At 49.7% G+C, this 12713-nt stretch overlaps 2 protein-coding genes across 2 annotated transcripts; both read right to left on the bottom strand.

Moving 5' to 3' along the window:
- Positions 1-7749: 7749 nt before the first annotated feature.
- On the bottom strand, positions 7750-8883 carry LRP88_01749 (reverse transcriptase/ribonuclease H family protein; the record flags this gene model as incomplete). The annotated part of the gene is made up of 1 exon (XM_083238425.1): positions 7750-8883. One exon carries the CDS (start codon positions 8881-8883, stop codon positions 7750-7752), a length of 1134 nt encoding a protein of 377 aa, XP_083105811.1.
- Positions 8884-11180: 2297 nt separating this feature from the next.
- On the bottom strand, positions 11181-12434 carry LRP88_01748 (uncharacterized protein; the record flags this gene model as incomplete). Its single annotated transcript, XM_083238424.1, has 3 exons — positions 11181-11307; positions 11368-12132; positions 12211-12434. The coding sequence occupies 3 exons, from the start codon at positions 12432-12434 to the stop codon at positions 11181-11183; spliced, it is 1116 nt and encodes a 371-aa protein (XP_083105810.1).
- Positions 12435-12713: the final 279 nt, after the last annotated feature.

The following is a 12713-nucleotide window of genomic DNA, read 5'->3' as shown; positions in this document are numbered from 1 at the left end:
CTAAAAGGAATGCTCCCGAGACTAATACTAATCGGCTAAAGGACGGGTCTGAGGGGGGAAGATGCTTCAAAACGTACGATTGGGCCGGCTGCCCACACAAGATGTAACGATGAGCAGAGAAAAAAACTTACATTCAAAGCAGGTGCTCACCGCGAGCTGGAGGGGTAGAAGTTGCTTTCAAAGAATGAATAAGCACTTTTTTAATAATAGTTTATGCTCTGCAGCGCAAATGACTGGCGGGTCTGTTGATTGGGGAGCCGGAAAAGAGCCGTGGGGATGATCTAGACGGTCAGATAACCCCTCCGGGAAAGATTACGAGTTCAAATCGTCTAGATTGGCAATGATCTCATTGTACGCGTTGCCAAGTCCCGCTTCCAATGTTATATCGCTTCCAGCACGTAGGCAGGGGCAGGATCCTCCCCGTAGGCATCCAGAACAACCTTCCTCTTCGGCGCTAGGCTCCCTTTCGAGTTCTCAAGAGTCGGATCGTTGAGCTTACAGGAGCGGGATACTACAGTGCCCTGCTCACACTACTTCTCTGTAGCCCTTAAATATCCCTTCCTCGTGGTGATTTTGATTAGATTGACGCCTCGATCAGTTCAGCAACTTGCGTCTTTATGTAAATATGAATGGAATCTCTGGCGACTCTGTCGCGTAGCGGTGATAGGGCTGAAGTCCAAGATCTTCGATAAGCGAAGGAGATATTAAGCCGGTACCAGAGGGCAAAAAGAACTCGTCTGTAGTAAAGAGGGGTAATGGCATTAGACCAAGCAAGGCAAGCATTTGACCAGATAGATGTCGATGCGCAGATAGCGACTGGATCGTCAAAAAGCGGTGATCGGAGAAGGCCGGTGCGATTAGGAGTTCGGCGCTGCGATGCAAGCGGCAAGGCCGGATATATTTTAGTGAAACTTATCCTAGTCTTTAACTCTACTCGTCTGGCGGATTGCGGGCGTCAAAGAGATTTGGCTTGACTTGTCAAGTCTCGGTACAGAGCAGATCTGTTTTTTATTAATACGAGGTCTGGCCGCATATCGCAAGATAAGGAGGATAGGACGTTATTACACCCGTACTCCCGAGCGTATCGTGCCAGGGTATCTGACCCGTGGTGATATAGTTAAGCTTTCCGAGATGGCTACCCGGCGCACAGGGGCCTGGACCCCCGAGCGTATCGTGCCAGGGTATCTGACCAGTGGTGATACAGTTAAGCTTTCCGAGATGGCTACCCGGCGCACAGGGGCCTGGTATACCTCTCGGTAATGCGCACGGGGAACTGCGCCATAGGATGCTTGACCCCTGTCGTTTGTCGGCCTAATAATATGCTGTTTGTTGAACAATTCAACTGCGCCAAAAGACAGGGCGCGCCACTAGTTTTTGGCACGATCGCAATTGCTCCTCTTATTCAACACTGTTAGCTATTTTGTTGGAGAAACAGAACACACCAACCACAGCGAGGTTGAACGCTTCGTGACCTTTTTCGGGGGATTTTCAAAATAGGGATCTCACACGCTTCTTGGTGAGGTAAACACAATAAAAAATAGTAAGGGTAATTGATCAATTGATAACAATGAAAATTTGGTCAGAGAAAGAGCCTAAAAGCTGCTCCTTTCTCGTTGACCATGACGACAGTGATGATGATGCTGATGGCCGAAGGCAACTGGTCTCTGACCTTTTTCTACGTATAGGAAATTGCCCAATGGCCCAAAATGGCTTAGCACCTTTTTCCCCTAACTCATAGCTCCCCACGAGGCTTCGATGCCTGTCCTCACGGCTCCCAAGAAGCCTCGTAAAGAAAACCCTCCGGTCACACCCTATATCGCTTCTCACCCAGCTCCCCATCGTTCTCACAACTCCTACCTGTCTCGAATCAATTGATCAACCGTCTCTGCTCTTCTGTCGCTTCTTCATTCTCTTATCCCGGCCCTCCTTTGCTGCCGTAGCGGGCATCCATGGCTGGGCGGCAGTGGCCAAGATCTCATCCCATTGCGAGGGTCTCATTAGGCCGGCGGGAATGTGAGTAGAGTAGTTGCTAGTCAGCAACCGTTGCGTTGGTCGGCCACGTACCTGGCCGAGCCAGTCCTTTTCTCCTGGCTTAGCCGATATGATCTGCGTAGCTGGCCCAGTTGGCCTCCTTTTCGATACCAATTCCTCATCGCTCTCGTAGTCCGAGCAGATGAAGTTCTCAGCCCCGCGGATGCTAGGTCCTTCTTCGACGATGTAAGGCCGCCCGTCTCTAGCCTTGCCCCAGCCGTATTCGTCCATCATTTGATTAGACGCTTTAGACGACTCTTGCTCCCCAGTCGGGTCATTCGCGCCCTCTGAAGAGGAAGGGCTTTGGGACTATTGACATTCGGACCCGCTGTTCGATGAAGGCCGTGGTCGCTTCGGAGTTCCTAGGGATAGCTTCTTGAGAGGCCCACTCGGGGTCCAAGGTTGACTTGTCTTGTCAGGGGGCGCCGGGGTAGAAGACTTGACCCCTTTGATCACTGGCTTCTTCTTCTTCTTGCCGGAATCGTCAGAGTTAGACGAGATGACTTCTTCCCCTTGGAAGATAGGCGCGTTGTTCTTAACTTCTACCCCTCGGTCGTTATACCATTTGATTAATTGGGCAGGCAAGTCAGGGAAGGCTACCCCAGAGATCAGGACCGCAAAAGGCCCAGGGCCTGAAGGGAGCCTTTCTTTGTCGGCAGGGGTAATCCGAGGAACTGGAATCAGGCGGTGGGTTCTCCAATTGCTAATGTGGCCGATGTCCCTCACGTCTGCTGGCACGTATCCACCCCAGTCGGTATAAAGCTGGTCCTTGGGTATCTCTTGAGACATTTCGGTCGGCTTGTAACTGATCATATCTGCGTAGAGGGACTGGCATTTCGGGATAAGCTTGCCGTTCCTGCTCCTGCGCTAGAAGAACCCGTCTTTAATCCCAATCTCATCCATAATCATGGTCTGGTAAATGCCTCGAACCCCGTCCAGATTGTCGTTATATATGATGTCTCTAGGCCTTCCTCCCTTGGTCTAGGAGTCTAGCAACCAGTCTCGAACCAATAGATCAAATGGTTCCGAGGGCGCCTCCTTATTCCCATCGATGCTTAAGGTCATTAGAGGGCAAATTATAGCAAGCTCGCTACTAGTCACTCCCACTAGTCCTTAGAGAGTTTAGAAGAGGCAGAGTATGCTAAGGAGACCGCACTCCCAGGTTCCTTGCTGTGGGGTCAAAGGGATAGAGTGGACATTGAAGTGGTATGGCTGACCGGCTAGAGAGAGATGCTCCCGCTAAGCCAGGGATACGTTCTTCGCCTGGACCTTTTGATTATATGATAAGGTGTCGAAATGGTATAAGTCGCCCTTGATTTTGTCCTATATGAAGGTGGTGAAGTGTTTATTGTACGCGTGTCTAAAAAAGCCCACGAAGAATCTCTTCCCACAGTAGGCTTCACGCCACTTCCGAGCCCCTCTAAATCCCATGTCAGCGTAGGTTCGGATTCTCTCGTAGCTATTAGGGAGGAATGGTGTAGGCTGCTCCTAGTCAGAGTTGCGCTTTGGAGTCTTCCCCCTGATTTCGATCTCAAAGCGGGTAATAGTTGTAACCTTCTTAAGTCTGTTCCTAAGCATCCGTAGCATAGCTGAGATTGAGTCGTTGAGGAGCATCGTGTCGTCTTTCTCTAGGCCCTGGTGTATGCGCTAGAGGCAGCGTGCGTGCTCTGCCCACGTCACTTTGTAGGCAGGGTTGTTGAAGTAGTACCTCTAGAGCCTATCCTTCCCGAGCTTTGATTTGATCAAAAGGTCGTCGTCTAAATCGTTAGGGTATTCGAAGGTTGCCGGATCCTAGTGGTCCTATTTGTCTCGCGGCTGGAAGAAGGGCGGCTGTTCGGAATCGTATAGCTCCTCGATCGTGTCTGGGAAGCTTTCGTGCTTCTCAAGGAAACTTCCTGCTCCTCCAAAGTGATTGACTCGGGCCACCAGGTAGGCTATCTTCCCCTTCTTTATGAACCTCGTGTGGTCAGCAGGGGCGAAGAAAACGGTCGGCTGCGAAGGTGGAGGCATCTTGAGGGTTCAGGACGTGCTCGAATGTATGGGGTTGTCGTCGTTTGAAGAGTCTCTTGTCGTTTGGTGTTTGATGTTGCGGTGTATAGCTGTGGTGTTATGTTGTTTCATCTGATCAAATGGAGAGGGATCAATCGTTCTTTATGCTCGTCAGCTCAAGAGAGGAGAAGGTCGGTTTTGGAAGCGATCACTGGTCTGCGCTGACCAGGCTGTCGTCAGACAAAGGCTCTTATCCGATTAAGAAAGAAAGGCGTATGCTTTGTGAGTAAGCAGAAAGGAGGCTTTGTGTTCTGATCAAATGATTGGCGTGGGCGGTTATGAACAATGAGGGCTTGTGTCTTTGTGTCTTGGGGAAATGAGTGAAGAGTTGGGTTGTGTGTAAGGTGTGAAAGAGGGCAGGTCTCTCACGTGGAGGTCACCTGAACGCGCCGCTCTTCCCTTCTTGCATATTTTCGCCTTGCATATATATAACTTCCGCGTGCTCTCTATTTTCTTATCCTCCCTTCTTTAACTTTACCTCTCTCTTCTGCACTTTCTGATTAATTAATTCACTATGTCTGCGTAGACTCCCCTCGAGATTCTCGCTAATAAGCGACGAAACGTCCTCCCCAATATCTAAGATATCTCCCGATCTTAGATTTCCCATACCGACTTCTAGAAGGGCACCTCTTCTCAGTGGAACGACCGCGGCGGGTTTAAGGTGACTCCTGCAGATGCCCGGACCGTCAATCTCCCCAAGGCTCGTTCTTGTATCCTTTCTGCCCTCGAGTCTCTCTCTGACCAAATGATTAAATAGGTCCACGAGTGCCTCAAGGTCTGGATCTGCTCCTGCTTCGCTCTTGATCGAGATGGCTTCCCGCTGTATATCGAGCTTGCCTTTGACGATACTGGCCGGGAGAACCTAAAGGCTATTGCAAAGCGCTTTTTCGAGTGCTGTGGCGCTCCTGATGCGGTCATGAGAGAGCTTATTTCGCTGATCCTGAGTCGTTCCCTTCAGACTATCTATATCCCCGCCGACTTTGCTTACCCTCGTGGGTGGTTCTTTAAGCAATTGATTACTCGCCTAGAGCACTGAAAAGCCCTTGGGATCGCCCTTCTGGGTTTCCGTAACCCCATCTTCTGCCGATACTGCTGCTAGTCTTACTTGACTAATATTAGCTGGAATAAGGAATATATCCTTTACCCCTTTTTAACCTGCGTCTCGATTAAGGGTTTCATAGGCGGAAAGTGCGCTAACTGCGTCTGGCACTAGAAGCCTTGCGAGTGGGAGTTTTTGCTAGGGTACTAGCCGAAGTCTGCCAATGAGGATCCTCTGGACTGGCCTCTGCAGGGGAAGGATACCCTAAAGGATTTGCCGGGTGAGGTTGGAATTGATCAATTGAACCCGGTGGCTTGTCCTCGCATTTCCTGCCTGTACCCTTCTGCAGATGGCAATTAGGAGCGGGACCGTGAGCTCCTTCGAGAGATGCGCGAGCCAGCTCTCGAAGAGAAGGCTGATTCGAATGGGTTCTGGGAGGGATTGAGTTTCAGTTGAGGGCTCTCTCTAGATGAGTCGTGGATTTGTGCGTGGCAAAGTGTTCTTATTATTTTTGCCTGACCAACGGTGAGGTCCAGTTTTGCGTCCATAGTTGCTTTTAATTGATTATTTGCTTCCCATCTATTGTCAATCCTCTTATTGCTTGCCGTGTCTCCTCTGCCTGATTCTTTCCTGGCTCTAAGTCTCTTATGTTTTTGCTAACTAGTTGTCTCTTAGTGAGTTATTAAAAATGTCATTAATGGTATCGCGGCTGTCTTTTGTTGCGTCTTGCCTGTCTAGGACGGCGTCCTTAGTGTCTTAAACGAGGTCCTTGGTGTCTGATCAAATGATTCGTGCGTCCTCCGTAAAATGAATGCCTGTATTTGTTGAAAATTCCGGTAGTTATATCGTGGTATAGAAAACTTTCCTCTATCTCCTCCTCCCCCACTAGAAACCTAAGGCTCCTCATAGGTTTCTAGTATTACTCCTTTGACCTATCCCGCTTAGAAGCTTTCATACTAAGCAGCTTACTCAGCAGTCAAGCCAGGGAGCTGTACTTCTATGCGCACTGGGGTTCTTCTTTTTGGGTATGGCATCTCGCTCTTCTCACTAAGATCCTCCTCCCCACTGTCCTCCTCTTCACTTTCCCTATCGCTTTCTTGACCAACCATTTGATCAGCTGCTGCCTTCATACTCCTCGTAACTTGCATACTCTCTTGCTCTTTCTTGCCCTTAGGAGCTTCATTTCCTGTCCTTAGTCTCTTAAGCGCTTCCTCCTCATCTAATTCTCCTTCCCACTAGCTATTTTCGTCTTTCACGAACTTCTTTAAGTGGTCCCCATGAATAGACTTCGTGATTTCATAGCCATTAAGCGTTTCGAGCTTATAATAGTTTGCCCCGTCGTGGTGCTTAAAGATGCGAAATGGGCCGTACCACTTGCGCGCTATCTTTATCTTTATAGATATATCATTTGATCGTGGTATATCGAACCTTAATACTAAGTCTCTGACCTTTAGAGGGATCCTCCTTAACCTATGGATATTCTTCTCGTTCTGCTTTCTTGCCACCTTCGCTCTAAATGCTCTGATCTTTTCTTGTGCTGCCGCTACGTCTGCGTTTTTCCTTTCGAGGATCCTGACCCTCGCAAGGATAAGGTCCTCCTGCGTCGATACTTCGTCCCAATTAATCAATCGCCAAGTAGGGACATCAACCTCCAAAGGATACGCTGGATCCCACCCGTGGATAAGGTAGAAGGGAGAGTGCCTATGTGGCGCCTTCGCGGCTGTTCTATCCGCAAACAGGGCTCTTTCTAAGTTATTGTACCACCTCGGCTTCCCTTCCTTCTCTATCTTCCTTAAGGCCATGGAGATTGAGTAATGTCCTCCCTCGTTGATGCTATTGGCCTTGGGGTTATACGGGGACGTAACGATGCGTAGCACCCCTAGTTCTTCGAGCAGGGGCGGAAATTCCTTCTTGAATTCGGGTCCGCCATCCACGATAGCCACGGAAATCATACCGAACCGGTATATAAGGTTGGCTGCGAAGCGCCTTAGCGCTTTAGCTGTGATCTTCTTCAGGGGGATCGCTTCCACCCATCCCGTCATATCACATCTTGCCTCTGCGAGATACTTGAATCCTTGGTCCGTTGGCATGTATTGGCAGTCGAAATGGACCTTGACCATTGGATCAAATGGTTCGGTGTGCTGGACGGCCTCTAATGGTCTCTAGGGGGCGTGGGCTTGATAAGTAGGACAATATCGCACTACTTCGGAGATCTGGTTCCACATGCCGTTCCAGAAGTATCTCCTTTTTACGAGGTTATAGGTGACTTCCCTGCCCTTATGGCCATTATCGAAGTGATACGACTTGATTAGCTTCTTTTTTATCTCAGGATCGTCCACCACGAGCAAAGGCGCGTCATAGTCTCGCTTTGGTTGCTTCCAGAGGCGTCGTCCTTGAACAAAGAAAGAAAGCGCTTTCCTCCTGAACCATTGCTGTTACGAGCGAGTTAGCCCTCCGGGCTCCTCAAAGGTACATAAATACTTAGCGATGTTCTTATGTTCTTAAGAGTAGATACCATCTAGGACGTCGGGCTTTCCATTGACATGAACTGTGTTGAGGTGGAGGTCAACGAAGTCTTCAATATCCCCTTTAACTTGCGCGTCCAATTGATCAGATGGTCCCGCATGTTTTCATGATAGTCCGTCTGCCACGCGGTTCTTCTTTCCTGGTACGTGTCTGACTGTGAAGTCGAAGAGAAGAAGGTAGCTGATCCACCTCAAAACGAGGGATCTAGGCACGTCGTCTGCTCTGCCGTTGATTTGGTGGACCAATACTTGCGAATCGGTCTCAAGGACAAAGGGAATGCCGTAAATCATGCCTCTAAGGCGGCGAAATGCATAGAGGACCGCCCTGCACTCTCTTTTCGTCGCGTCGTACTTGGTTTCGGCTGGGTTCCATAGACCGGATTCGAATCGAATTGGTTTTCGTTTCCCGTCGACAACTTGCATCAAAACATATCCCCAACCTAAGAGGCTTGCATTAACCATCAGAATCACCTCCCCGGCCTCTTCAGAGTAGTTGAGAGTGATAAGGATCGGCGGAGCCGTGACCTTTTTCTTTAACGTCTCCATGGCCTCCTTCTGACTCGGTCCCCAGACAAACTCGGCGTCTTTCTTCAGTAGGTCCGTCAAGGCCTTCGCGATCCATGCGAACCATTTGATCCATTGGCGATAGTATCCCACAACGCCGAGGAAGGACCTCACCTCCCCTACATTGAGGCAGACTTCCCACTCCAGAATCTTCACAACTTTCTTCTCCTCCGGCTTCCTTCCATAGGTCCCACAGAGATACCCAGTCACCACAGCTGTCTTTCTGCAAAATTGAGACTTCTGGCCTGCAACTGTGCATCCTGACAGCTCAATGTTCACTAGCACCTTATCAAGGTTGATCAGGTGCTCCAGAACGAAGCGGCGTATCCCTGGGGCTGCCTCCTCCCTATCGTAGTCCGTTGTAGGTCCTCTGACGCAGATGTCATCTAAGAATGACCGACATACATCCGGGATCAAGTCCCTCAGGATTCGGAGGATGTTCCGGGTGAACTGGGCGACGGAATTCGTGGCTCCTTGTGGTAGCGTGCACATCCTCAGCAGCCCAATTGGCGTCATAAAGCTCGTTAAATCCCTGCTGACTTCTGCGAGCTCCATCTGGTCATATCCTGAGAAGAAGTCCAAAAGTGATAGCATTTTGCACATTGCAAAGTCTGCAGAGAACTCATCGCAGCCGGGAGGGATAAGGCTATCTCGGATTATGTGCTTGTTCATCAATGTTGCTGAATTGATCAATCGAAACTGACCGTCCTTTTTCTGAACAAGGAAGAACGGGTTCCTATAGGGGCCATGACCCTCTTCTAGGATTCCTCTCTCCATCCGGGTTCTCAATAGATTGATGACTTCTTTCTCGCACCCCTTGGGAATAGGTATGCTCTTCGCTTGCTAGGCCTTGTGCTCTACCACCTTGATGACCTGTGGAGGCGCTACTAGCGGGTTGAGCTTCCCGCACTTTGAAAATTCCTATGTGAGTGCCGCTTCCCTGTTGTACATAATTTCGAGAAACACGTTAAGCTCTTCCCTGGTGAGGGTGCTCTTTACTTGATTAATTAGTCCCTGGAGCCGTTCCCTATAAATCTAAGTCCCTCGCTTAATTTCTGAGAATTTTAGGGTAATTTAGTCGCGGTACTTTAAATCTTCTCGTAGTTTCTCCCTCACTCTCTCCTACTTCTTTGCTTTCTACTTAGGGTCGCCTTCTGGGGTAGACCCGTCTGATAGGACGTCATCTCGTGGGTGGATCTTAACTCCCTTCCTTTTATAGAGGGTATTAACTAGTATCTCTTCTAACTTGCCGCGGTCAGGCGGGTCCTTATCCCTCTATATTTCATGCTTCTTCATTGCCCACTTTTTGATCAACTAATTCGCATCTTTCAGAGCTACGTGGTACTGCCTGATCGTCTCCGCCTTAATAATTCCTATTACTTCCTCCCCCGACTCCTAACTCAACCACCGCAGTGACATCGGGATATCGTCCGGTTCTAAACTACTCTTCTAGTCAACCTCAGGTTTAGATAGAAGGTTAATGTTTATTTTAGTGGCACGTTATTATCCACGCCGTAGGTTGGGGCCTCCCATTTAATGGATCCAGCTGCCGGAGTGACGATATAAGTATTGCCTAGTTGGCATCGAAGGAGCATAGAACCGTCTCTTGTCGAATGATCAAATGATACTCTTGCTGAGCGGATGAATGGCATGCCGAGGATAAAGGGAATTAAGATTCTATTGGAGGGCGCCATGTATATCCTCTGTTGGATCTATATATTGCCAAGGTATAGTCGAACAGTGGTCTGACCTAGCATAGTGATTCGGTCCTGGGAGAAAGACGTGGTTGAGGCACGGGCTGGGGCGATCTTGAGGCCACAGGCTTTTGCAAGTTCTTGTGAGATGATGTTTCCCTCAGAACCCGTATCCACCATGGCCTCGATGACCCTGCCTTCCGGGTTGTTAAGTCTCACAAGAATGCGGGGCAGTTCCTAGGACTGGGCAACTGCCTTCCCTTGGTTCTCAATCATCAGTTCGATGTTGTTAACCTTCTGATCAACCGATTCTCCCTCCTTTGCTGTGGATGCAACCTTTTCTGCGGTTTCGGCCCCATCCTGGCGAACTTCTATAGTTCTTATCTCCTCGTCCGAAGTGCCCATGTCAGTCGTAACGATATAATCGCCAGGCTGAAGGTCCTTCGTATTGTCATCGGTTTGGTCGGTTGCGGCTTCTTCGTCAATGAGGATCGCGTTCACACCGGCTCTCTTGCTGATTGCTGCCCAGTAGGCCTCCCCCTAGTCCTGCTCGCCGACTTGGACCGCATTAGTGCTATGGGCCTTTTAATCAGATGATCCCCGCTCTTCTCTAGTGGTATATAGCGCGGGTTCGATGTAGGTGATCTGCTCCATACTATTAGCAATGTCTTGGTAATCCTCTGCTACCTCTCTGCCTAGCTGGGGCAGCAATGTAAATAATTTGTCTATTGGAATTAAAATCTTCTTCGCTTGATACTTATCTCTTAGCTCCTGGATGATTGAAGCCTGCTTCTCCTCTAGTGTCTGAAACCTTTGGCTCTTCTCTTTGCCGGCGATGGGTGTCCTCTCCGTTGGGGTCGACTTCCTGATCGGCTGGGTAGCTTCTTGTTCCTCGGCAATATCTTCCACATGAACCCTCTTCCTCGCGTTGGCGTTGATAGCGATAGTCGTAGTGGTAAGCGTTTAAGGCGCTTCCGCTTGATTAAATGGTGCAGAGTCCTCGTTGACTAGGATCACATTGGTGGAGGTCCTAGGTGGCGGGTTCTGACTATCTAAAATGTCTCGGTTCCCTCGCGTGACTTCCTTGGGCAATCGATTAAATCCTTCCGGGGACTTATACTTCGGTCGATAGAGGTCTAATGCCTTAGGGTTCTTCCGGATGAAATCGTCAATAATGTTATTCTCGGGCTGGGTTGGTGTAAGCCTGAGCCCGGCTTTGTTGTACTGTTTAAGCCGCCTTGCCAGTGGGTATAAATCTGATTCCGGGAAGCGCATTAACTAGTTGTGGACGAGCTTCCGGACTCCGAACTTCTTGAATTGGTACACGAGATTCGGCGGCAGCATTGTATCACCCCTTCCGAGGAGAGCAGCTCCACCTTGGGGGTCGTAGCTTGCGATGCCGGTGCTTTTGTTATGAGCCAGGTTAGCGTAAGTGTCGGGGAAGTGGTTTCTCCCTGCGTAGTACTAGCATGCCAGGTGACTCTGGTGACTACCTCGCCCGGATCCATAGGCCGCATTCGTGTAGAAATTCTCGTGGTCCCTAGGTTGATCAAATGATACGGCATTCGTTCTGAAGGGTTGAGCTATCCCCGCGGCTGCCTGCCTGTCGTTTTCTCTCTGGATGATTTGCGCAAGTTGCAACTGGGCCTCCTGTCCCTTTGCTAGATTGATTGAGAGCTGGGTGAGCTGCGCGGTAAGGTCGTCAATCCTCGAATTGGTCGTCTCATCAGGCTCCTTCTTGAGGACCTTAAGGGTCTTGGTGGTCTTCGCAGAGGCACTAGAGCTTCTTGGAGGGGTTGGGGCCCAAGTGACCTTGCGAGTATCATCCTCGGTTCTGGGGCGATGAGTCTTCCGAATTTCGATCTTATTTTCGTAGTATCGTTTGATCATTTGAGTGAGATCATTATAGTTCATAATGGTAATCTCCTTGACGCTCTTGTTGTGCCTTTCATAAATACCCTCGATGACTTCCTCGGGCAGTGCTTTGTAAATGGCTCGGGATTGGCTCCGGGAGTCTCTCCACTTCTCGTCGATCTGCCTAAAAAGGTACTGATGCTCGTTCAACCACTTGATAATAGCGTGGAAATCAGTCTTCAGCCGCGCTTCATTAAGTATCTTAAGTTTCTCCTCGGCCGTTTCTGACTGGTCAGAATCCTCACTCGCAAAGGACTCCTTCAGTTTCTCTTGGGCTTCTTCCCAGTCGAATCCTTCCATAGCTTGTCGGACCTCTCTTTTGACCTCGGGATCGGTATACGACTCGAAAAGTGCTGCTTTCTTCTCCTTGGAGATGTTCATGAGCTCTGCTTACTGGTTGAAGTTCCGCAGGTACTCGGTCACATCCTTCCCTTTGAAGGGAGGAAGGGGGTGAAGCGGGACGGCGAACGAGGGACCAGTTGATCCTTTGGCCAGGACCTTCTGGAACAAGTCGACGAGGGCTGCATTGGCTGTGGTCTCACTGCTGCTCTTAGCCTCCGTGCCCTGGCTGGTATCGTTCTTTGGCATCGGGTTAGGTCCTTTGTCGTTTTGAGCCATTGTTGCGGTGTCCGTAGTGGTTGTCGTCTGATCAATCGATTCTAAGCGGTTCTGGTCTCTGTCGTTCGCACTCGTACCTTGGGGAGCGCGAAAGGGACTCGCCGTGGGCATTGCCTTAAGCATCGTAAGGATTAGGATGAGGGCGGTGAGGGTTTCACTCTTCGTGACCATCCAGATGAGCATTCCGATAGCCAAAATCTTCCACTGCCGCTCCGTCAGACCTCCTTCTAGTGGCTTAAGTGAGGCTAAACCCTTGGTCTTGTTGGGAAAAGGTGTTTC

Source organism: Fusarium phalaenopsidis (assembly GCF_050370095.1).
Source record: "Fusarium phalaenopsidis strain FUZ10S chromosome Unknown contig_32280, whole genome shotgun sequence".
In the NCBI taxonomy this organism is placed as follows: Eukaryota; Fungi; Ascomycota; class Sordariomycetes; order Hypocreales; family Nectriaceae; genus Fusarium; species Fusarium phalaenopsidis.
This window is presented reverse-complemented; position numbering and strand designations above follow the sequence as displayed.